Source organism: Pezoporus wallicus, unplaced genomic scaffold, assembly GCF_028554395.1.
Source record: "Pezoporus wallicus isolate ANWC-B61680 ecotype Strahan unplaced genomic scaffold, APGP_CSIRO_Pwel_v1 scaffold_6885, whole genome shotgun sequence".
Taxonomy (NCBI): Eukaryota; Metazoa; Chordata; class Aves; order Psittaciformes; family Psittacidae; genus Pezoporus; species Pezoporus wallicus.
The window spans coordinates 146467-171137 of record NW_026638858.1 but is presented as its reverse complement, the minus strand read 5'-3'; the positions used below and the strand labels follow the sequence as shown (position 1 = coordinate 171137).

Below are 24671 nucleotides of genomic sequence, written 5' to 3'. Positions count from 1 at the left end.
TAAGGAGGAATTAAGTCAGAATTAATCTTGCTTCCTCAGATGGGCAGACAAATCCAAAGCATTTAGACCAGAATTAAACAGCCCTGATGGCACATTCTCACTGCATCCATGTGAGTCTGAGAAGGAAGGGGCAGGCACTTTGAACATACTTCAGTGCTTTTCAGGAAGCCCTGCTGAAAGAGGCTTTCTGAAAACAAGTGGTGCAAAGCTGACTGTTACCACCAGCTGGCAACAGTATACATCCAAAATCGGGCTTTCTACAGAGGAAATGCTCACATAAAAATTCAAGAGAGATACTGCAAGCAATGGCATTGTAAAGCTTAATGAGTATATGGAATATTATTTGTTAGGATACTGGGAAAGAAAGGCATAAAAGTCAGATTCTTGTCTGCCATATTAAGGATAATTAGGACATACATTACTAAGACACAAGCTCAAAGTTCCTCATGTGCCCATTATGTCTCAGGTGACACTGATGGTGGCAGACAGTATGTAACTGCACATGAATGACAGCGGAGAACACAGTGACCTGGCTACCTAGATGTCCCTGGAATCCCACCAAACTCCTAGTTCTGCCACACATGACAACGCTGACTTGCATCCACAGACCTGCCCTGGAGCAGTGATGAACCACGATCAAAGCACACAGCACTGCATGTCAGCACACCTCTTGGTCTGTGCTCTCTGGCGTTTTGCTTCCATTCTGGTTCTGCTTGGGGCTGCCCCACTTCCTGCTGTTGACTCCAAAGCTCATCCCTTATCTGGATTTTGGTGTTTTTACTCGAACTCCAGGTTTTCTTTCAGCAGAGGCAATAGCTCCAGTTTGCAATACTAAGTAATACACAAAAAGAGACAAACGTCAATTAGTTTTTACCTATGATTTTACCAGAGACATGTGCCTGTCTGTTTACTAGGGAAAGCAAGTCTTCCAGCACAGTGCATGGCCAAACCTCCTTTCCATCAGCCCTCCTCATCCCAGACATTCAGCATCAGTTTCAAGACTAACAAGTAATGCAGTAGTGCAGCACTTCCAAGGAGGAAAAGTTGACTGAGTAGCTATTGCAGGGACAGTCTAAGCTTTCTGATGAGGACTCCACACTGAAGTAAGCTGTATTCAGAGAAAGCCATTGGAAAAAAAAATCCCCAAAGGTGATGCTTCAAAGAGGCAAAATCAACATCACCAATGTGCTTAGAGAAATGGAGATCTCTCTCAGGGGTGAATGCAGCTACAGCACCTGAGATATAGCCCACATTGTTCACAGACTATTGGCACTCCACCTAGCTCCTCTTTCTGAAGTCCTCTTCATCTCTGCTCTCTACAGCTGAGAGTGCAATAAGCATTTGGGCTGCATAGTAGGTAGCCATGATGATGAAGCGTGAGTAGGGCACAGGAAAACAGAATTTGTTAAGTGCAATGGTCAGATCCGACACCATGAACAGCATCGCTCCTATGCAGGCCGAGAGCTTGGTCCATGTCCAGAGGTCGTTGCACAGCTGCATGCCGGCGACTGCTCTCCAGCCCATGAAGCCAATCAAGGCAATGTAGACAGCTACCAGGTAGGTGAATGGGCCTGAGAGGTAGTAGTACAGGAAGGCATAACAGGAACTGGAAACGAGGCCCATCAACAAGCCGGCTTTGAGGTCCAAAGGCTTCATGCCAAAGGCTGAAGAGTACAGGATGTGTGTGATGGCAAACATCAGCAAACCTGGAAAGACGCATTGACATAGCAAGTGTGACCTTTTGTCAGTGACTGGCAGGTGGTAGCAGAAGAAAACATGTATCTATATTGGGTTTCAAATACACCACAACAAGCACAGGCTTAGATGTCCTTGTAGCATTACAATTCAACAATATCAGTGGGAACCCTACTGACCACTTGGGATCATTTTAACATAAAAATCTGTTCATAGGAGATAAGCCTTAGCACAAGCTCGCACCCTAAGAAAAAAGCCCAGCACATACACAACTGCAGCCAAGGACAGCTTTGTTGTGATGCAAATGTTTTTCTTGAGAGGCCGGATGAACTAGGCTGCTGCAGAAGGAACAAAGCTTGTTTTTCAGGTGGTTCCTCCTCCCCTGCTTTGGACAGAAGGGTGTGAGCAAGGCAGACCAACAATCAATCCTCTAACTATCCAAGTGTTTTGCTCATAGGCCACATGTGGAACAGGAAGGCTGGAGTCAGAGCAGTGTAGAAACAAAATGTGAAAAAAGATACCAATCCCTCCGAATTCAGACGAAAAGCCTGACAGTATTTAGCCACAAACCCAAAGGTTCTCAGGGACTAAATCTGGCTTCTACTCCATCTCTGCCCACAGCTAGGAGAAACCTAAGCTGGACAGAAGCAGCTGGCGTATTTCAGGGACTGCACCAGTGTGATCTGCCAACAATTTTATGGCTATTTGCAAGATTCAGATGAACCTTTGCTGGAATCAATGAGTGAAAATAAAATACCAGATTCTCTTCAAAAGTATTGGTACAGCTGCTGACTACTAGCTGTCATGCCAGTTGTAGATAATGGGCCCCAAACTGAGTCCAGCTCCTCTGGTCCTCTGATTCTCAGACCCACACATGGTGCAGCTGCAAGCTGTCCAACTTTATCTTGGCAGGGTTATTAGAGTAGCTGGAAGTTTTCATGCAGCTCTAAAGCATGAAATGGAGAAAAGGAATTGGGAAGCTGAGTCCTCCAGCAGGACACTTGTTTACATTGAAAGCATGATGCTGTGGTATAAAGGGCAGTTACTAAACCACCTGCTGGCAGACATTTCTTCATCCTAATATTTGAGCAGCTGAGGCAGCTCAAAGAAGGGAAAGTGTCTCCCTTAGCCATGATGGGATGAGAGGGGAACCTGCAGGAGGGAGGGGACTGGTGGGAATCTGGTCTGCGAGATGAGTCTAGAGAAAATGGACAGTGAAAAGGGGAAGGAAGTGCATAGGGGTGCAATGAGAAGTTGATGTTCCACGGAGCTATTACACATCATGAGCACAGCACTGAGGAAACCAAGGAGGGATTTAGGATAAGAACTGTTTATAGTGTTACAGTACAGGAAAGGTTAGAGCCCTGGCACAGTAAAAAGAAGGTGACTTTGCCTAGTAGTGAGGAGTGTTTTTTCCTTAAGTGGCATTATATGGAGAGTTCTGGGATGGGGAACTGAAGAATGTGTTGCTCTTCATGCAGGCAGCTGGCAACAAGGAGAAGGAGGAGAGGAGGACAGGATGTGGCAGTGTCCTGGGTTCAGCAGTAGCAGCACTGCACCAGTTAACACAAAGGAAAAAACATGACTGCTACTGCTGAACCCAGGACAGGCAGCCAAGCAGAAGCCCAGAAAGGTAGGAGGAGTTTTGTGATATGTGGTGAGACTGGTCACGAACAAGGGAGTCAGCACCCAGGACTGCTCATTCAACACACATAAAAAAGTCAGGAACTGCGCACAGAGTGGGGGTGCGTTTCTCTTGCATTTCTCAGCTTTTGGCTTGACCCCCTCAACCACATCAGGTAGATAAGCCCTACTCCTCTCAGTCCACTTCCTTCCCCTGGGGTTTCCTTCCCTCTCCATGCCCCTGGATTTTCCCCTTAGGCTGGCAGTAAGGCTTTTTTGCTAGTCCCTGTCTCCTTCATCAAATGCATAAATTGTTTCTAAGTGCCTGCTGTCGAAGGAGGTGGATGTTAACACTGTAAAGTATCTTCTACAGATAAGACACTAGTCAGAAAACAGCATGTTATTAGCGGACTGAAATGGCAAAAATGAAAAAAAACAAGCCTGCCAAGAGCAGTTTCCCAGGCTCTCACTTCCCTGTAAAGTAGTGAACAAATGTCCTTTTGTAAAATCATTGTCTCAAAAGCCATTCAAATCAGCCCAGTTCCCAAATCTTTTTTTTTTCCATCCCAAAAGCTGTAGAAATTGAACAGAAAGCACATTTCTATCCAGTATTTCCTCTTATTCTCCTGAAATTTCAAATTCCCACAAACAGTGTCAAAAGGTTGAATATTGTCAGCTGTCAACAACAGCAGCCTGATGAGTTTTAAACAGGAGAAAATACCTTTTGCAGGAGAGGTGAAGGATGAAGTGGGGTGGTGCACTTTATCTGCTAACTGCTGAAATGCAAATGTTAACACCTCGCTACAGAAGACGGTAACTTGGATTAGCACAGACTGAGGCAGGCAGGACACAGCCAGAATGAAGGCTGACATTTTTAAAATGCTCCAAGACAGCTTTTCTTCTCCATAAGAAGAAAAATGTGTCTAAACCCCCAAAGCAACACTTCTCAGTTGTGAGGCTAGGGTCAGAAATACAACTTATTTGCAGATTAAAACACATTAACCAGATATGATAACTGATTAACAGACAGTGAATTCCTGTAACTGGCTGACCTTCCTCTAGTGCTAGACTGTAGAGGGAACTCAGAGACATCCCAGCTATGCAGGAATGGAGAAACTCAGAACAGTCCATGTGTATAAAAATTATCATGGTGAGAATCAGGCCTTGAATGTTTTCCAAGCCACAGCACAAGGAGCAACTCCAGGTGGCAAAATAGAAGCATAAACCCTTGGGCTGAGGTGACCTGCTCCACGCTGGCTTACCCCTGTTAGGAGGAGGCCCACTAGTGAGAATGCCAACACTCAGCAAGGAAGGGATGCACCTCCAGAGAAGGCTAGAGCTCCTCAGCAACATGCCCACATAAATCCAATCCTCAGGGCCCAATCTAAATCCCACCAAAATCTGTAACGGTTTTTATATGGACTTTTAATGAGATTGGGATAAGCCCTTGGGAAGCAGAATTAAAACCAGATTCAGAGCATTTGGCCTTTCATAACTGGCATTGTACACACTTCCCTCTCATAAAGAAACAACTGTGGGAACACCAGAATAAAACCAAATACTGACCTCATGAGAGGGAAGAAAATAAGCCTTTGACTTTCAGAGCTGACAACAGCACAAGTCAGGAAACTTCCCTCATCACATTTTGCAGTGGGATAGTCACAAGAGGCAGTTAACAGTGGGTGTTACATGAGATCCCTGTGCTGGTTGAATTAACTTCAGAAACCCCACCAGTCAGTTTAGTGAAGGACTTCATGCTGCTGATTTCTTGTGACAGTCCAAGGCCAGGGAGAGAGTTGCTGCAGGCAGGTCCAATGTGGCTTTAAATGATTAAATCATTATGTCCTATCTATCTGTAAACTACTAAAATAAAACAAGCTTGTTTGCGCTGAGAGATCTTTCTATAGAGAAGACAGGCCACTGTGGTAAGATTTGTCCTTGATTCCCCATCATTTACATGTCTTGCAAAACAGACATGTCTTGTACAACAGGCTGCATGATTCATAATGATGAACCTGCAAGTAGGACAAGATTTCTGATGTTTTGGTTTCTAACATCCACTTTCTGACACCTCCCCCAGGCTACAGACTTGTCTATCAAAGCATAAAGGTCCTCTTCACCTGCTCTGAACTGGGGATCTTTGCACCATGTGTCCTATTTTTGATCCTTGTAGCGAAGGACTGACAGATCTCCTTGCAGAGACATAGGAGGTCCCATACAACTTCCCACAGCTTCTTGGGAACTGCCAAGTGCCACGAGCATTTCCTTCTCTTCCCCAGGGATTCTGCCCATGCCACTTTCCCAGCTCCAGCCAGCTAGTATGCTGTGAGCACATGCCAGGGAACCAAACCTGTCCCAGTTATCTCTCTAACCTCAGGAAAACCTCAAAAGAAAGACTCATCCATGCTATGTGACTCCTCTAACCATGATGGATTTTAGTCGAAGGATGAGTGCTTCCCACTGCCCAGGGCTTAAGCTATACATTAATAAACAAAACACATGGCCCAGCAACTCATAACTAAATAAAAAGGGTAACAGCTGGACACTGTGGCATCCCTCTCTCACACCGCACTCACCGTGAATGAAGTAGCCCTGCTCCTGCCAGATGAGAAAGGCATCTCCCACTGCTGAGAATATGAGTCCCGCTAGGATGCGGCTGGCGCTCTGGTGTGACACTAAGAAGTTAATTCCATGAGCCAGAAGGAAAACCCACAGGCAGAAGATGGGCAGGCATTTGATGAGGGCACTGAACCAAGAGGGGCTGGAAGTTGGCAGCCAGAGGACAAAATAGACACAAGTGGCTTTAAAGAAGGGCACCAGCTTGGGACCTTCACTCTTCACCTAAAAGAAACAATAATTAAAAACAGAGAAATTAATGGGAAGATTTCAAAAGCATCAATGTGACAAACTGCATAACAGAACTGTCTCTTTCTTTCTGAAAGCTGCTCTTGCATGTATACTGTCAGCCAGCAGCATTTCTACCCTGCAAAAGGCTGGTTGGACTTGACCATGATCCTCAGCCTAGACCACTGTGACCCTCTCTGCTGGAAACACTTCCTTGTCTGGCAGGACGGGTCTTGGATGGTGGAGATGGAGGAAGTTTTAGATACCTTTTCTCATTATTTGTTCTCCTAAAAACATTTAGGCCATCAGTCAAACTCCTTTGGTGATCCTTGCCACCTACCTTGTGTTTAGACTAATGCCTTCTATACACCTTTCCTGCAGCTGCAAAAATACTGTACTCCCCAGGAATATCTCAGCAGCAAACATGTCAATAAAAGTGCAGATCTTCCCTTCCATTTTGGCAAATCCTCTTGCTTAGCCAGTTACAGATTATGCCAAGGATACAGCTTTTAAGCCATTATCTCTCCTGCCCTGTAGCCTCATGCCTGGAGCTTGCATCACCACATGACTTCAAATACCACCACACCAATCTCCCAAGTGAGGATGTCACTTCCTCAGCTGATTAATACCGACATCACGTGTGGCTTTATTCTAGCATTACACTAATAATAGACTGCCCATATTGCAGGAAATGTTTTGACTCAGGGCTCTATTGTGTAAATCCAGACAAAAAAGCAGCATGAGCAGTAGGCTACTCATAACAAAGCCACAGCAGAGGCAAGGCACCGAGCTACAGACTCCACAAGCTGGGTCTGCTCCTAACACACATTTACTCGAGACCACTCTGGACAGTAATAATATACATACTGTGTTCACCTGCCCTCCTCTGATACTTCTGTATCAGATTTAGTGGAGGTACAGAGAACTCCACATGAGAAACAAAGTTATGATTTTATTTTCTCCTTAGTATAGCTGAGGGCCAAAACAAGGAGCAAAGGAGAAGACATTACTTCATGTGCCTGCCTGAGCTATGTCTTGGGGTATTTTATAAGGCCTGTTTCCTCCTGCAGCTAAGGCAGTTCAACCTCCAGAGCTCCCCTGCAAGCCAGGGTTCACTCTCAATCTTCTCATTTCTTTGATCAAGCAAGATTCAGTTGCTTAGTATCACAACAACTTCCCACTACTCAAGCCCAAAGCGCAAAGAGGCCTCATGCACTGGAGGAGGACAAGGGGAAATTTATAGGCATCGGAGCTGGCATCACACTGCAAAAATCTGAACAATCATGTGTGACACTCTGGGGTTGCTTATCTCACACAAAGAGCCCATGTGCCAAAAACCTGCAAAAGAAACACTGGTCTTTTTTTTTTTAAATCACTTGGCCCTGTTTCTGCTTCCTGCATCACGGGACTGCCACAACACAAAACAAGTATCCATCTTCCTTTGATGCAGTGTGCCTTGGTACAGACACCTAGAATGGCTGAAGACTGCACAGCGAATATATCCATGCTTATGGTGCTCAGTTAATAAAGCCTAAACTCATTGAAATTCAGGAGGTTTTACAGACACAAGCAAAGAGAGACAGGTGAAGCTGGAAGACAGAGGCAGAGGCAGTGGAGGGCATCTTCACATGCAGTATCCAAAAAAGGAATGCGATCTCTGAAGCAGCAAGACCATAAATAAAGGGCATCCCAAGAAGACAGTGCATTCAAAATTGTTCTCACACCTGATGGAAATTTCCCTAGCATATCAGCAGTTTCTTAGCAGTAAGGTATTTAATTATACGTTATTCATAGGCTATTGCCAACACAATCTTTAAACACTTCATTAAACAGCCAGGCTACACAATTCACTCACAAAACTACATCAGCAACCCATTAACTTTCTTGTATTACATGGGGAGCCCATCAAGAGTCCTCTGCTGAGGCTGTCTAAATTAAGCACCATTTACCACTTCATGTCTACGTTTCTTAGGAGAATTCTGGCAACAAATAACAAACAAACTTGAAATAAAAGTCATAAAAGCCTACATAGTCTCACAGCACTGAGGGTGCCTGGGAACTGTCATACATGGGTAGTATCATACAAGGGAAGAGTGAAGCAAAGCTTCCCTCTCCTTCAGACCCAGCACCTTGCCCTTCTGAAGTGACATCAGGCTCAGTCTATCCAAAGCCAGTGCCTACCTCCAGCTCTGCCTCTTTCCCTTCTCTTTTTTATTAAAAATGTAGTTGATCACATTCATCCTTTCACAGTTGTAGGCAATAGATGACCACGCTTCTGGCAGGGTTTGCCCTTCTGCATCAGTTGTGGAGCATCCCCACCATGCCATAACAAGCCTGAGACCTTCAGCACGGAAAATTAACAACCTTCAGAGCTACAAAGTGCAAAATAATTTGCAGCATCATCAGTGCTCCAGGTCCCTGTAACAGTCTCAGCTAAGGTAGGTAGGTAGCTTTGTACCTCTGAAGACAAAAGTTTATGCTGAAAGGTACAGTTCAAGTTCAGCTTTGTTTGTAACACAGGACAGAGACACTGCCAGAAGGATACAGGAATATATTTCAGTTAATAAACAGAGGAAGTTTTATTTAATACTTCATATTAAAAGCACAACACCTACTAGGAGTAGTTACCATTACAGTCATAGCTTGTCCTCCCCTGTGTGTATGCATGATGAGACAGGTTTTAATTACACTTGTCATTTTCCCCAGGAACCTTGCCTTACTGAATATAAGACATGCACTTGGGCAGAAAGATTATGTTTGCTTGGTAAGCTTAACATTTCTATTTCTTACTATTTGAATGGGCATTTTCCAAGCCCAGCCAGCATTATTTTAAAATAATTGTTTGTATTATTTCCATCCTAATAATAAATAATGAATTTTTCACGCACAAGAGGTCAGATTCCAGTCTCAGTTACTCATTCGTATCCCTGGAATTTAAAGTGTTACAGAGTTCTTGTGTAAAAATAATATTGTATATCTAGAAGGGCTCCAGGCTTCTCATCATTAACGCTTTGCTCCTTTACATTTTTTCTACAAATATATTTCAAATGAGTTATTTCCAGACATGCCCTTCCCCATTACTGAACACTGAAGCTTATGAGAGGGCTCTGACCAAATTGAGTGCTCCATGAGGGACACTACTTGATGAGACAGAGGTACCTGCACAGCTGAGCAGCACATTCTGCTGGGATGGTGTGGCACTGGCAATACTTGGGAGAAGTCTCCTAAGGAAAACTGAGGCAACCAGAGGGTGATGCTGGGGGGGTTGCCCTCTGTTTGGATATGTGGCTAAGCCTTAAGAAGAAGTGATGGGTCAAGTTGCCACCTGGAAGACAAGTCAAGGCTGGTATTGGGAAATCATGTACCAACATGAGCGTAGGCTGTGGCTTGAGGAAATGCAAACACCTAATCCATGACCGGACTTGCCTGTAGATCAGGAAAGGAACATCATTTCTTGGCTGCATGGATAAATTGCATCAGACCATCTATCTCCTGTGCACCTGTGTCTCAAGAGACAGAATTTGAGATGGGGTTGTGCTGTGGTGCTGGAAAAGGAAGCACTTGATGCACGTGACAGGATCCTTTTTGCTCAGCTATGTGATTGTCATTCCTTTCAGCAGGGTTTTGCCATTTTGTTACAAATTCTATGGCATTTTTGTTCCCACTTCTTTTCTTCATCCACTGCTAATTTACTTTGTGCTGAAATGCAGTACAGAAAACATCTTGAATACAATGACAAGAGAGTATTTCCAAGTTTTGAATTTCTAAACTGAGCAGAATTTAGAGCATTTTCTTAATTGCTATGACTACTAAGTTACTTAGAGTCTTTAAAAATTAGTTTAAATTGCTGTAAAGCCACCATCTCTGTATTTGTGGAGTTACAGTGAAAGTATCATTTATTAAATTATCTGTATACAACCTAACCCAATGAAGCCCTCCAAGGCTTAGGCAGACTAGGAGGACGTTAAGTCCTGGTTCTCACTGAGAGATTTTGAGCCAGATGATCTCCAGAGGTCCCTTCCAACCTCAGCCATCTTGTGATCTTCAAATAGAATATGGTATTGGTACATGCAGCTCTCTGGAGGCTCAGGGCTTTGATATCCACCTACCTGTTAGGGATTCAGGTTTACAGTATCCCTTCTTGTTTTGTCTGTTCTCATTCTGCTCCAGTTTGAAATACTGCTCATTTCCTTGTTGCTCTTTCAGTGACAGATGACACTATCACATAAGTATTCCAGCCATGCTGTGATTTGGTATTGGTGTAAGATGTCTTGAGAGGTTAGGCTAGCCGATGAAGAAACACAGTTACAGAAGTGGCAGACCTGAAAAAATAACTCTGGGTAATACAGACTGACAAAATTTCCCAATGTGCAAAATACAAGATGTAGCACACAAAGGTGACCAAAAGCTTCATACAACGGCTTCTAAGCTATATCCACAAGTTATTGGTGCCTCACAGGGGTCCCTGCTATGCAGCACTAGAAGATGCTGATGATCCATGTCTGTATAAGCCAATATTCATCACAGGGTATGACCTGGGGAACATCTATGCTGCTCCTCAGCAGCACAGACAGCCTGTTCTGACTGCTGCAGGCATATAACCAAGACAAAAAATTTACAGCTACCTCCACAGAGGAATAAGCTGCCTCCATAGAGGAATGGCTACATTTGTAAGACAGTGCCCTGATTTTCTTCAACATTTTGGAGCCAGCTGTCTGTATCTACATCACAAGTGGAATGAAGAAAATCCAGCTGTCACAGGGAAGGAGGCATCCTGCTCCTGAGGTGTAGAAGAACGTCAGTAGCTTGTTGCTTTGAAACACTAAAGGCAGACAAAGTTTACTGTTCATAAGCCTCACACTTGTCCCAGGAAACAATGTAGAGTATCAAATAATGCTCTTCTCTTCACAAGTACCCTAAATCAGCCTGCACAGAAAATGAGTATACAGCCTCCTCCAGGCACCAGCTGTGTGCCAACCTGCTGTGGGGATATGGCTGAAGCCCACTGGGCTGAAAATGCTATTTTCCAGGAAAAGTATTTGAAAAATAATACCCCAGCTATTTCACTGAACAACACTTGAGCACAGCCGTGTGCACTGGCCAAGAAAAGCTGGGTCACTGTCCACCACCCATCCCTCCCAGTGGCCTTGGCTGTCTGAGTACCATTTTGTGTATCCACGGCTGAGCTTCTTCTCCTGGCTTTCAGCATCCTTCATCATGGATCCTGCCTTGGTTCTGCCCTACTGTGACAATAGTTCTTACCCCCACTTGTGTGCCGATAAATACTTGTGTGGCTATTTTGCCATGTACTCTGCTGCCACTGCAAGCCCATGGCACATCCTTCTCATTCCCCAGACTACGTAGCTCTTTTCACGGCTGACAATCCCCTGTGCACTTTGAGTCACAGAGGCAGAGCTGCTTCAGTCACAGCTAGGACAAAGTATACACATGTGCAACAGGCTCTCCTCTACAGAGCAGCAGTGAACCAACACAATTCCCCATGAGTCTGAGCCTACAGAAAACCCATATTTGTGCTTAACCAAAATGAGTGGACAATAAGAAGCCTCTGTGTGCACAGATATTAGCTCGAGGCAGCCAACTGTCCCCTGAATTCAGTGACCCATCAGCTTTTGCTGAACCCAAAAAGGAACACAGCAGTGCTGGGCAGATCCTGGCCACAAACTCGCACAAGCTGACTGCAAAGCCCTATCTTCCTGAGCTTGTTCGTTCCTGGGCTTGGAAACCATGTTCCCACCTTTGCTCAGATGGTGCCATATCAAGCTTTCTGAATATATACACACTGAAAGAGATATAAGACAGAATTTTTAGGCAGAGGGACAGACGTGTGTGTAATAGGGAAGATTCAGCTGTTTGGTACCTAAATTCACCATTTACATCTTCCCTATCCTGGGTGGACACAGGAGCTGTCACAACAACCAGCACTGGTGTGGGCCCTCAGCGCAAAGGCTTCAGTGGCCATTCTGGAGACTCGGCTCTGCGTCGCTCCTTGGCAACATGCAGAGGTGAGAGGAGGAGGTGGATAAGACGTAAAGGGGCCACCCAGTTCGCGCTTTTCACTCCACTGGGTTGCTGAAATATTAGGGCTGGCTGGGACAGCCCCAGCTGGTCCAGTCTCTTAAGTGTGGGTGAGTGCAAAGTGCTTCAGCTCTGCTCTCCTACAGGAGCAAATTGCTCCTGGGGGAGAACCGATTGCCTTTTGTCAAGGAAGGCACTGGCCTATGCATGCCCCAAGTTGTTCCTGAATAAAATTATGATGAAAAGTGCTTGTTTATGGAGGGTGGTGAAGAATTGATTAGTGAAGAACTGAACCAGCCAATTAACTTGCCTGAAATACTGTGCTGGTGCAACATATTTGTGCAATTAATAAGAGGGTTTATGTTTGTTTTGAAGGTGCCATGGGCCAGGCATCCAAGGTAGATGGCTCCTGAACAGGCTCCAAATGCTGCTGGAAATACAGGGTGGAGACAAGATTGTAGAGACTCCATCTCAAATGGACTTGTAAAATAGCTAATAAATCACCCACAAGATCACAGTATCACAGTATGCTAGAGATTGGAAGGGACCTCGAAAGATCATCTAGTCCAATCCCCAAGGTATGTGTTTGGAAGAGCATGTGTTGATAATCCTTTGTCTCCATCATGCTTATGACATGCAATGAGTTTTGCCAGGTCTTGCAGCACTTCATTGCAGCTACTGGCATTCACCAGCACAACTCAGGGCCTCCATTTCTCTGACAAGGGTAATGCAGTCAAACTCAGCTTGTGCTTGGCTGTCTAACCAGACCTGTTTGCAAGGGGTCAGAGGATCACGGTTTTGTTTCACAGGAGAGCCTCCATCATTCAGTACAAGAAAGAAGTAACAGGGCTCGGCCTGAATGCTTTCCACCTGCAAAAAGACCAACCTTGAGCTCAGCCACATGTGGCAGGAGCAGTGTGTCCAAGAGACCCTTTTCACCTGCAGGATCTCTTCAACTCTTCCTGCAAAATAAGGCTGGTTTTGGGTTCTCTCATCCCTCCCTTCACTCCAGCCACCTGGATACCCTCTTCCTTCCCCCTGTTAATCAAAGTAAGCTCCAGATGCACTTTCCAGCTTTCCAACCCAACAAGGATTGACAGCTAGAAATATTCAACTTCTTTTCCGTAAGACCAAGCTGTGCCTATTTGCCAGAAAAATACAATTAAAAATTTGGCACAGGCCCTGAAAGTCCTTGGGTGGTGAATTTGCTGCACCACTTCTTGACAGCAGAAAAGTTGCCATTTGGAGCAGGCAATAGGTGAGGATTAATCAAACTGGCATCTAACACGGGCCCCTGCGCAAGGCTGGGCTGCTCCACATACAGCTGCACACAGAAGCAAGAACCACAACAAAGATTTTCATTTCCAAGCCAAAAATTCTGCCTGACTTGAAGCCACCTAATGTCCAGATTAACCACGGCGGGGGATGGAAACCTATCAGCACAGAAGATAAAATGTTCCAGAAGAGCATCTTCCCCCCGGACACAGAAAGAAGGGGGGACATTTGGAGCAGCAGCTTCCCCACAGCCACCTGGCAGCAAGGCAGGTGCCTCCTGAAAGCAGGGCGACATTGGCCTGCACCAGCCTCTTCCAGGGGAAACCACAGCTGGAGTCCCTGCAGGGTGGCAGCACACCTGGGCACAGCGGGGCCACGGCACAGCCAGCGAGTGCTGGGAAGGGGACGTTTTGTACCAAGCCAGTTGTGCAAGCACATGAGTGAGGCTCATCCTGCCATGGGAGTGCCAGCAATGCGAGGCGGCAGACACGGCTGCTGCAAAGGTCTCTTTCCTTGTGTTTGTTCTCCAAGTGTGATTTTTCCACCACAGGCTGCTGTCTGTCCCTAGCCACAGACACTGCTCAAGAGAAGTCTGTGCTACCCAGTGCTTTATCTTAACCATGCTGCGATCTACTACCAAACCCCAATCATCTGTATGGGATCTGTGTTGATGGATCCCATACAGATGATATGGGAGTAAATTTCTGAAGGGGACTGTCTAGGATAGGTTTTAGGAGAAAACTGCACTGAACACACAATGTATGAAGGATATTTAAGTAAATGGCTTGAGAAGGTAAAAGAGAAGGCAAGCTCTGTGGCCTTCTCCAGAAGACAACAAAATAGCTACAACAATGAAAGCTTGTGCAGTGATAGGGAGGGATGTAAGATAGCATAGGGAAAAGTCACAAATAAGAAACAGGAAACACCTTCGAAAAACTCCTTGCAGGAGACCTCAGAAATGTGAGGGAACAGTCCCACAACAGCCTAAAATAGAGGCAGATGGTTCTGGAGCCAATGAGATAATCCCCACCACATCAGGGCACTGCATGTGCCACAAGTTGCGTCAGAAGCCCATTCCCGCTTCTTGCCTTTTAAACCATGACATTGCTCAAAGCTATTTTGAGACACTGATCCATGTTTTTTTCCTTTAGCAATTAAGGAAGTAACAGCATCCATAAAGGTATCATCTCCTGCACTGAGTAGAAGAAGAAATCATGTTAGCTCAGCTAATGGTGGCCAACAAGCTATGCAACAGTGTCTCTGGTACCTGCTGCTACGAGGCAAACTGAGATACCACTACACCAGCCAATACCTTACTTACAAAGTCACTTGGCTTTCCTGGACTGCAGAGAAGCATTTAAGATAGTGAAGCCTTTCATTAGCAGTGTTAACTGATAAAAATCAAATTACAAACACATTTCACCCTGAAGACTCAGCTTGGGTGTATGTAGTTTTGCTAGGACTTGTCTTACTGGGTTGATTTTGTTTGTTTCCATTGCCAAGCATCATCTCTCCTGTCTACTAGACAGGCACAGGACCACAAGCAGGGCTACTTTAAAAACCTTTTCTTAACCTGTGGTAGTAATGATTGATTCCACATCTGTAGCAATCCTATAGCTGTCGGCAGTATTGGAGATTTCCTTCTGAGTACAGTCAGCAATGTATCATTTCCAATGACCAACAATATTAAGCCAGTCTAGAATTCAAACATCTTTGCAGGGCTGTCACAGGCTAATGCTTTCAGGGTAGTCCACTGGGTCTCAGAAATAAAAGAAAAAAAAATAGCATTTGCCTGCCAGCATCTTATCTCAAAGCAAAGACTGCTTTTCCCTCCTGGGATTCCAGATCTCCCTTTATGTGTAGCAGCAAGCAAGCCTCCCCAAACATTTCATTTTTTGTAACACTCACAAAAGAGCCCCTTCCACATGTTTAAAAACCAGAACCACAGTGGGTCAGTCTTCTCATTTTACTTATCAGAGCTGCATTGCTGGCACCTCAAGGGCACACACCCTTCCTCAGGGAGCGAGATCAGGTGGGGCGATGTCCCCCAGTGCTGCCCAAGACCTCAGGAGGATGCTGTGAAGCTGCAGGGAGCTTTGGGAACCAGCAGCCAGCAACCTGAAATGCCCAGTCGGGCTGTCTCAGACAATTCTCCTCAGGGTGGGAAGGGGCATTTATTTGGCTTGTCACACTAAAATCCAGATTAAAAATTTCTACTGCTTATGGAAGTCTCCACAGCTCATCTCAGGTGTGGTTTCCAGGCCACAAGCACACATTCTCAGGAGACTTATCATTATTTATATCACACTCCTCTGTGAAAGAGAATGCAGATCTCTGTCACTCAGGAAAAAATACTGTTAGGTTTTATGCTGCTCTAAGCATTACCTTGGAGGGGCTGGGTAAGCTCAACATGCTGGCTGTGGGACATATGGCCACAGCAGAAAGCAAGGCCTGTTGCCACAGACAAGTGCCACACACTGACATCTGCTCCACAAGCTGTGTGGCAAGACTGGGGCCTCTCTCCAGTCTTTCTGATATGGGTGCAGACCCAAAATAAAATGGCGCAGGGAGAACTCAGTTCCTTCCTTGTCAGCACCAACGGCAAGCCAAGCCTCTAGGTAATAACAATGGGGGGTTTGCACACAGTATTTTGTCCCCAGGGCTGAAATCCACCTTTTGCCTTCCTTTTCCCATATCAAGCTCTTTTGTACCCCACAACCCATCACATTTATATACTTGTTGGAAGGCCCCAACCACCTCATTATTTGGCTGCAGCAGAAGGGGATGCACAAAAGAATGGGCACTCAGGAGAAAGGGGCACATGCTCTACCCTGTCACATGTGGCTTTTGCAGTAGGAACTGGTATTTTGGAAGGAAGAAAGGCACTTCCATCCAGAAGTGATTTCTTCGGCAAATTTCTTCAACAGAGTGGACTTCATTTTGCCTACAATCTATGGGGAATAATGCAGGTCTAAATGAAGAGTGTTGCAGGCATTGTTGTCACAGTGCTTTATGATAACAGCTAAAGAGCCACTGGTGTAGCACAGAAGGCAGGTGGCACGTGACAGGCTGTACCAGCCCTACCAGCCATTCCCAAACACATGCCAAGGCTGAAACTGCCTCCAGCACTCAAAAGGTGCTTTTGCAGCTCAGCTTTCTGGCTCACACAACAGACCCATGCACACCTGGCAGGTGAGGTTTTTGCAAAAGCAACGGGAAGGCAGAACTCGGAGGGGAAGGAGGCTGCCAGTGGCTCAGAAAGCTGGCAGCTCTACACAAGAGACTTGTCCTACAAATCCTTGCAAGGCACTGCAATAAGGTCAGCAAAACCTGGCAAAAGCAAACAAGGCTGTGCTGGGAAACCCAGGAGGACAGCTCAGCTTCTCTTGTGCCTAATGAAAAGCAGAGTGAAAAGCTCCACTTGAGAAACACGCCCTGCAGGCTGAAAGCTTGTGAAACACTCAAAGAAAATGAGAAAAGAAAACAGTAATGTACCCCAATAAAGTTATGGTTTTAGAGAGGTGCCACTCTGATAACTTACAAAAAAGCAGCAGCCATCCTTATGTAATCATGAGACGAATATGCTTAAGGAGATGGGAGGATGTAAGGTCAAGGTTTGACAGTAGAGCCACAGGTTTTATTTCCAATATCTATTTTCATGCCAAGATGGTGTGACCTGGGCAAGTCAGTATCAGGCACATATTACATGAATTTGGACTTTCCCAGCCAATCTCAACAGATATGGAGTGCACAGGTACAAACACTGGCCTGTGCAAACACTAATGCACACAATCCACAGGATTCACACTTAGATATCAAGGGTTTCACTTGCAAAACCCCTGCTGTAACTGGGCTGCAAATATAAATCCGGATCATGCTCACAAATGAGCCTGTAGCTGTTTATCGGTGTTATGCCCTTTATTTTGAGGGTGTGAGTCCACAGGTGCACGGGACATTAGCCCAGTGGAAACGTCACAAATGCAAATTAAGTTCTAAACTTGTCATCATGCTCCTTTTATATCAGGGTTGCAGGAAAAGCCATGAAACTTCTTTAGTTTTTCCTCCAATGGAGCACAATCTGCACTGCTGTCCCAGCAGCCTGGCTGGCTCTGATTTGTGCTGTGACAAAACCAAAAGACACAAGCAAACAGTGATATGGTAACCAAGCCATGGTCTCAGCCAGCAGAAGCCCTGTTCTGCTGAACCCATGGGAGACAAAATGACTCACATCAACCTGAGGATCTGCCCTGTGTGTCTAGTATGCGCTGAAAATGTGCAGCTGCTTAATGTCAAACTTACCCTCAGTCTCAAGCAATGATTCGATCAGAGGCTATTTGCAACTAGCAGAAATGCACCCATTTTGATACATAATCTGAAATTTAATGCTTGACGCCAAATAGGACCATATTGTCTCCAGAACTGGTTCTGCTGAGGGGCAAAAATTGCCACCATCCTCATTAGCAGGCAGATCTGCAACACAACAGTCAACCTGCAACACTAAATTAATGCAAGAAGAGACACAAGTTGGACTTAACGCAGAGAGAAACTGCCCTTTGCAATTCAGGATCAGAGGCTGTAGTGTGTGCCCCCAGGCTCTCTGCAGGTATCTGAAATCCTTCCCAACATAGCACACTTTCAGGCTTTCACGAAAGCTCTCATTCAGCCCATCTACCACTTTTCAGCTTTGGTGGCATGTAATCTCCCAGACAGTTTTGTGCTCCATGCCACCTGGATACTTGTTCACATTCAGCATTACATGGAGGGATGCTCTAGACTGAGCACTTGTCATACAGAAAACTGTCATTAACTTAAATGCTATTTAGATTGTGGCAGTGTAAGATATGGATATAGAAAGGGCGCCAACAGGCTAGAAGAGATAGCTGTCACCTTCATTTTGGGCACGCTGCAATAAGCAAAACCTACATCTCTACTTGTAATGACAAATGTACAGGGCATTGTATGGCATAAAGGGCAGTGGAAAAGTTAAGTGCTAGTGTAAGAGCCAATTAGGTCTTCAGGAGGGAAGGGAGTTATATAACTAATAATCATCTTTTTGCTGTTCCAAAGTTTGCACATGTTAGCAGAAGACAGGTTCCAGATGCCATCTTTTTCTAAGAGCCTAATTTCACTGGAGTTATTATTTCCTCAGTACTGCAGAGTTACCCAGAGGGAAAGATAACTTTGGCTCTTCTGTTGTACTTAGTGTTTTGGATATAGATACTTGAACAAGAAGAGAGAATGGAAGAAATTATCCCTGTCCATTCTGAGGAATTATGTGTGAGTACAGGCTTCTGAACTTGACCCACAATCTTCATGCACAAAGCACACTTTGAACAACAGAAGTGTGTGACTTGAGTGATATATTTGAGTTAATGAAGCCTTTAATCTACAGCATCCTGAAGCAGTGATTGGAGCTAACTGCTTAATGCAACCACACTGGGACACTTTCTAGCCTCCAATTTCAGTTAGCCATATCTCAGCCCACCCTCTCACAGCAACAGCTACAACAAAGAATGTCAATGTCATAGCAAGAATGAACAAATTCAGTTTGAAAAAATACATCATGGCATGTAACACTATGCCTAGGCTCTATCTGGCACAAATCAGCACAGCTTTTTGCTCAGTAGGACCAAAGCTTTTAGGCTTCTCCCAAAAGGTGTGACTGACATAAATGTTAATAAGATGCTGCTAGGCTTACCTAAGGTGATGACTCCCTCTCTTACTTCACAGAGTTCAGATATTTAGAAATCTTTTCTATAATTCATTTATATTGGTTTGTTTTTTATACAAGTGCCGTATTTCCATAATTGTGGTGTATAAATGTGCATGTTTACAAGCTTCCTGTGTAATAAAATCCCAATTTATGAGGTATTTAAGTAATGGGGAACATTACTTGAAAGCAAAATGAAAGCAACAATGTTGCATATAAAGAAAGAGAACAAATAAAATTACCCTCTCTACTGTAAGAGTTTCCTCTAACTCAGATGGTTGCTAACACTTTATTAATTACTGCAAAAATAATACATCCTCTATTTAAAAAGCAAAGGCTGAAATAGTTCAAGTTTGATCTGGCTTTCCTGTTCTCAACAGCAGTTTGAGGATTAGGAAGCACACTTTCTAATAATAAACCCTTAGAACTATGCTTAGACCTACTACTGCCACAACTGCCCATAGAGCAGACTATCTAAGCAATGTGATTTGCATCAGGTTTCTACACTCATTTGAATCAGTGTGGTTTGGCCCCTCTTCAGAAGCTCAAACAACATCTAACCCATTCCCCAGCCCTATTCAGTATTTGTTACTGGTAAATACCTTTCCAGATCATACCCTTCAGGATTTTCACCCAGTATTTGTAAGTAGCCTTCATACTCCCCCACGGTGACATCCTACATCTCCCCAGGGGGTCAGTAAGGACTGTTCTCAGGAGGGTTGCTGGCTGCTTCCCAGCTAATGGGGACAGGGCCAAGGGCTTGATGTGCTTGATGCAGCCGAAACAACATATTCTTCCCCAACCCAGCTATCTCTGTTTAAAGATGCAAATACAACAGAGTATAAAAGGGAAAGGATAGGGATTGTTAAAATACAGCTTCTATGCAAAAACCTGTCCCATACAGGGAGTTTCACCTCTCTCCCACACATAGGATTGTGTTAGCCCAAGTAAGTCATGTGCAGAGGGGATGTTGTAGGCAAGAGCTCATAGTTCATCTTGCTCAAAAGGACACACTGATACCACCTATAAATGCCCCCCAGAAAAGACATATTCTCAGCTAATTAATGTCTTTATATTTCCCATGCCATGTTTTCCTCAAGAGGGTACAAAGCCCTGTGCTAAGTTTAGCCCTAACATTAGGGAAAAAGTAGTGTCCCTTTGAGCAAGGAACATTATGTAAATGCCAAAACAACTGTGTGTCTCCAGGCACATCTCCTGCACACCTGTGGCCCTACAATCACAGTGCCTGCTGGGCAGAAATATCCTTAGGGCAAGGGCTATCTCCCACAAATGCACCATAAAAGCTGCTTAACCAATATCAGGAGGGAAAAAACAAAGCCAAAACAGGACAAAAGTCACTAACAAGACAGTCTTAGAAAGGGCTTTAACTAAAATGGGACCACTGATGATTGAACAAGAACAGAATTAAACCTCATAGAATCATAGAATAGTTTGCGTTGGAAGGGACCTTTAAAGGTCATCTAGTCCAGCTGCCCTACAATGAGCAGGGACATCTTCAACTAGAGCAGGTTGTCCAGCACACCCACATCCAGCCTGGCCTTGAATGTCTTCAGGGATGGCGCATCCACCACCTGGGCAACCTGTGCCAGTATTTTACCACCTTCTTTGTAAAGAATTCTCTCTTCACATCCAGCCTGAATCTCCCCTCTTTTAGTCTAAAACCATCACCCCTTGAACTATCGCAACAGGCCCTGCTAAAAAGTCTGTCCCCATCTTTCTTACAGGTCCCTTTTAAGAACTGAGTTAATAAGAGCATTCTAGAGCCTTCTCTTCTCTAGGCTGAACAACCCCAAGTATCTCAGCCTTTCCTCACATGGGAAGTACTCTATCCCGCTGATAATTTCTGTGGCCCTTCTCTGGACCCTCTCCTACCCTTCCTGTACTGAGGGCTCCAGAGCTGGAAGCAGTACTGCAGGCGGTGTCTTGCAGAACAGAGGGGCAGAATCACCTTCCTTGACCTGCAGGCCTTCTTTGCACCTCACATACCCATGAAACAAATGCACCATTTATTAGTACTGCTTTCCAACTGCAGGCTCCCAGCATACACAGCTTCATGCAGAAAAACCAGCTCTTAATCAAAGCAGTTATCAAGAATAATAATTTGTAAGCAGGATGCTCCTGCTTGCCCAGCAGAGTAAACAGTGAAAGCTTCCCTCCAAGGTGACTTCCAACCAGAGTGAGCATTGCTCGCCAGCTGGTACAGGGCTGGCAGGCGAATGCATCTCCTCTGCCACAGCCCAGCACTATGCAAGTCTAGACTTTGGCATCAGCAGGACCCCAAAGCTTTATGCCAGCTGAGGACCTGGCACAATATGTTAAAAGGTATTTTAGCCCCAGACGTGTTTATCTGTGGGCATGATCCCCACACAGCCCATGCAAATTGTGCAGCATCACGGACAGCAGCTTGGCTAGCTCTGCACGACGATGAGGTCTCTCCTTGTGCACAGGGCAGACATGCCAAACCCTCCAGGCCATGATGCATGCCTGGCAACCAGCACAAACAAGCAGACCTAGCCATGATCTCTCCGTAGCTTCCTCTTCATAACCGATGCATCCTTGTGTGGTTTTTTCCAGCTATCAGTTGTACAGCAGCCCTGGAGCTCACAGTTTCTGATTCTCATCACAAGAATGTCCTAAAGAAGAAAGAGGGGGACACAGAGGAGACCAGGCTGTGTGTAAGTAGTCAGGGCTATCTGCTGCAGTTATGTACAAAGCCCACTGCTTTGAGAAAAGGAAGCAAAATCATGTCACTCTCAGCTGTGCTCTTCTAGTGTTCTCCCCACTAAGGGTGATGTTGCAGTGTACTGGGAGAGGACATACACTGTAGACAAATCAACTCCTCTGGCTAATTTGATTATGCCTCAGGTGCTGCCCGCAAAGACAGCATCCCCACCATGTGTCATAGCAGTGACAGCCATGCTGGCTCCAAACACCTTGTCTATCTCTGCATCAAAAGGCACTGTGTTACAGAGATAAGGCCTGGGCCCCGGGGATAGCACCTAGCTGTGGCCAGACCCAGTGCTGTTCCCTTCAGCAAGTGACCCTGCGTGTCACCCCCTGCGCAGCTCCAGCTGGCAGCTGTGCACAGGCTGCACCATGTTCCTGGGCAGCGCATGCTGATACACGACTCTGTTTCAGCCTGCCCTTGGCAGAGCACAACCCAGCCAGTGCCAGAGGAGCACAGTGAGCTCCTTCGGAGAAACAGTGATGTGAAAACACACTGAAGGTGATGTGCAAAGAACTGCTCCTTAACAGACTGAAGGCTTGCAGCTCTTTATGAGCTCCTTGGAGGCTCAGACACCCTCTCCTCCTACCTCTACAGTCATGGCAAACAGCTGCAGCTCTGGTCTGCAGCTGCCAGTCTTATCATCCCTCCAGCTCTCCAGAGCTTCACACCTGCATTAGTTGCCTTTGGTGAAGCAAAGAGTCAGTATGTCAGAGATGCAACCAGAGCAGAAATGAGATTTGTTACACACCAAAAGGGCAAATGAAGAAAGCAGAAGGGTTTTTTATTTTCCTTCCCAAGTTACATTACTAAATTGTAATTTCTGGTGTAGGCAAACCCAGTCTGAAGGATGTACACCCTCCCCAAACCATACTTTTGCTTTAGTCCTTGCCACCTCTCAAAGCTCGGTTGAAATATACTCTGCAAGACCACCCTGATTTACTAGCCTTAACAGCGAAGTACTGCCTCCTGTGCATTATAGAACAAATCCTGCCAGGGCTTGAGCCATTCCAGTATTGTCATAGCATAAGATTTTAGTTCCAAGGTATACATATGCAATTCACTGTAACCAAAAGCATTACTTAAGGTTGACTTTAGCTTATGGCACAGAAACATAAAAATACCAAAACCTCTTTAGTTACTTTTGAAAGCACACATACACACACACAAAAAGGTCTGGCACTACAGTGTTACAATCTGCAAGCTACTTCCCTCTGTCTCTAAAGATAAAAGTCACCCCAAGGCTGCTGATGAACTTACCAGGTACACGTTAATAACTGGAGGAAAATTCATCTTAAGTATCAGACTACCAGCTGCTGTGCAGAGCTGGCAAAGCAATTTGGAAGTTCTGAACCCTAGGTTTATTAGTTGGGAACAGGGAAAGGACAGGATTTCTAGCTGCAAGAGAGGCCATTAACTGAAAAATTTTCAAACGGGATGACAATGGATCCAGCAGTAGCTGTTCAGTGCTGCAGCGAAGCACCAGGCAACTTTTCCACCAAAAGTTAGCTCTCCTTAGTTAGTCTGCGGGGATACTCAGACAAATCCCTCACGCTGTAGAAAGCGGAACATGCACAGTAGTATGCCTGACAGCACAGCTTCTTTGCCATTCTCACTGAAACCACTTTCTCTTCTTTCAGCGCTGGAACACCCCTCCACACCTTCACCTGCAGGGCCAGGACCTGGCATTGCTGGCAGGAGCCAAGGCTACTTCAGTTACCAGGTCTGCTCCATTAATCCAGCTGCGTTGCTATACACGTCACCTACTGACATGACAACGGCAAGTCGCTATTTCATTGCTGGTTACATTAATTAAGCATCGTGACTCCCGCATGAGACAGGCAGGTGACACCATACCTGCCTCATGCCATTAGATGCTGGGAGCGCCAGACTGGCTTGTCTGGGGCGACCAGGTCCCGGTGGGAGGTCACGCAGCCTATGGAAAGGTCTGCCCAGCGCGGTGGCCGGCACAAGCCCTGGCCTAAGCCGTCACCTGAAGCGCAAAAGCTACCTCCGGATGGTGAGGCGGAGGTGGCTGCAGGGCGGGAAGGTCGCGGCAGGACGATGCTCCCGGGCGCTGCCGTGGGGCGAACCCAGAAGCGTTCTGTGTGTAGCAGATGCGTTACGGTTTCGCTACAGACAGATGCGGAGGAGCGGGCGGGCAGCGGGGCGGGGGAGGCGCACCACTGCAGCAACAGCTGCCGGCGCGCGACGAGGGCCGCGCGAGAGCCGGGCACGCAGTGGACTGGGGGCGAAGGGGAGGGGGCGTCCGCCAGTAACGACTGCCTCACAGTCGGGGCGCGGCGGCGGGAGCCCTCGGGGGCAGCGTCCCGGGGACCGGGTAGGGGACAGCGGCGCGGAAAGAGGAGGGAAGGGGATACCACACGGGGAGGCCATGGGACGGGACGCGGGTCCCGCTCCCGCCACCCGCTGCGCGGCCCGTACTCACCACGGTGACGGGGGACACCATGGCGGCGGGGCGCAGTGCTGGTGGTGGTGCTGGTGGTGGTGGTGGTGCTGATGGTCGCGGGGGTGCTGATGGTCGGGGGTGCTGATGGTCGCGGCTGCTGCCGCCCGCGGTGCTACCGGTGCCAGCGCTGCCGCCCACTCGCTGCCCGCCGGGGCGCTTTCTTAGACAGTTGTGACGTCACGGGCAGCCGGGCAGCCGGCAGCGGCTGGGTCCTTCGCCGCGGTCCCGCCCCGTCCCGCCCCGGGGGTGGCCGCAGGTTCCCTCCCAGCACC

General features: G+C 46.2%; 1 protein-coding gene across 5 annotated transcripts; it reads right to left on the bottom strand.

Annotated features, from left to right (window-relative positions):
• Positions 1–24453, bottom strand: TMEM86A (transmembrane protein 86A). 5 transcript variants are annotated; one of them, XM_057412744.1, is made up of 5 exons: positions 24379–24437; positions 23787–23922; positions 21544–21837; positions 5895–6151; positions 1–1706 (listed from the first exon to the last, which is right to left on the bottom strand). In XM_057412744.1, exons 3-5 carry the CDS (start codon positions 21720–21722, stop codon positions 1279–1281), a joined length of 864 nt encoding a protein of 287 aa, XP_057268727.1. In that variant the 5' UTR covers positions 21723–21837; positions 23787–23922; positions 24379–24437; the 3' UTR covers positions 1–1278. The 5 variants fall into 5 exon arrangements, with proteins under 5 accessions (XP_057268727.1, XP_057268731.1, XP_057268729.1 ...); XM_057412748.1 differs by lacking the exon at positions 21544–21837 and having other exon boundaries at positions 5895–6159; XM_057412746.1 differs by lacking the exon at positions 23787–23922 and having other exon boundaries at positions 24379–24397.
• Positions 24454–24671: the final 218 nt, after the last annotated feature.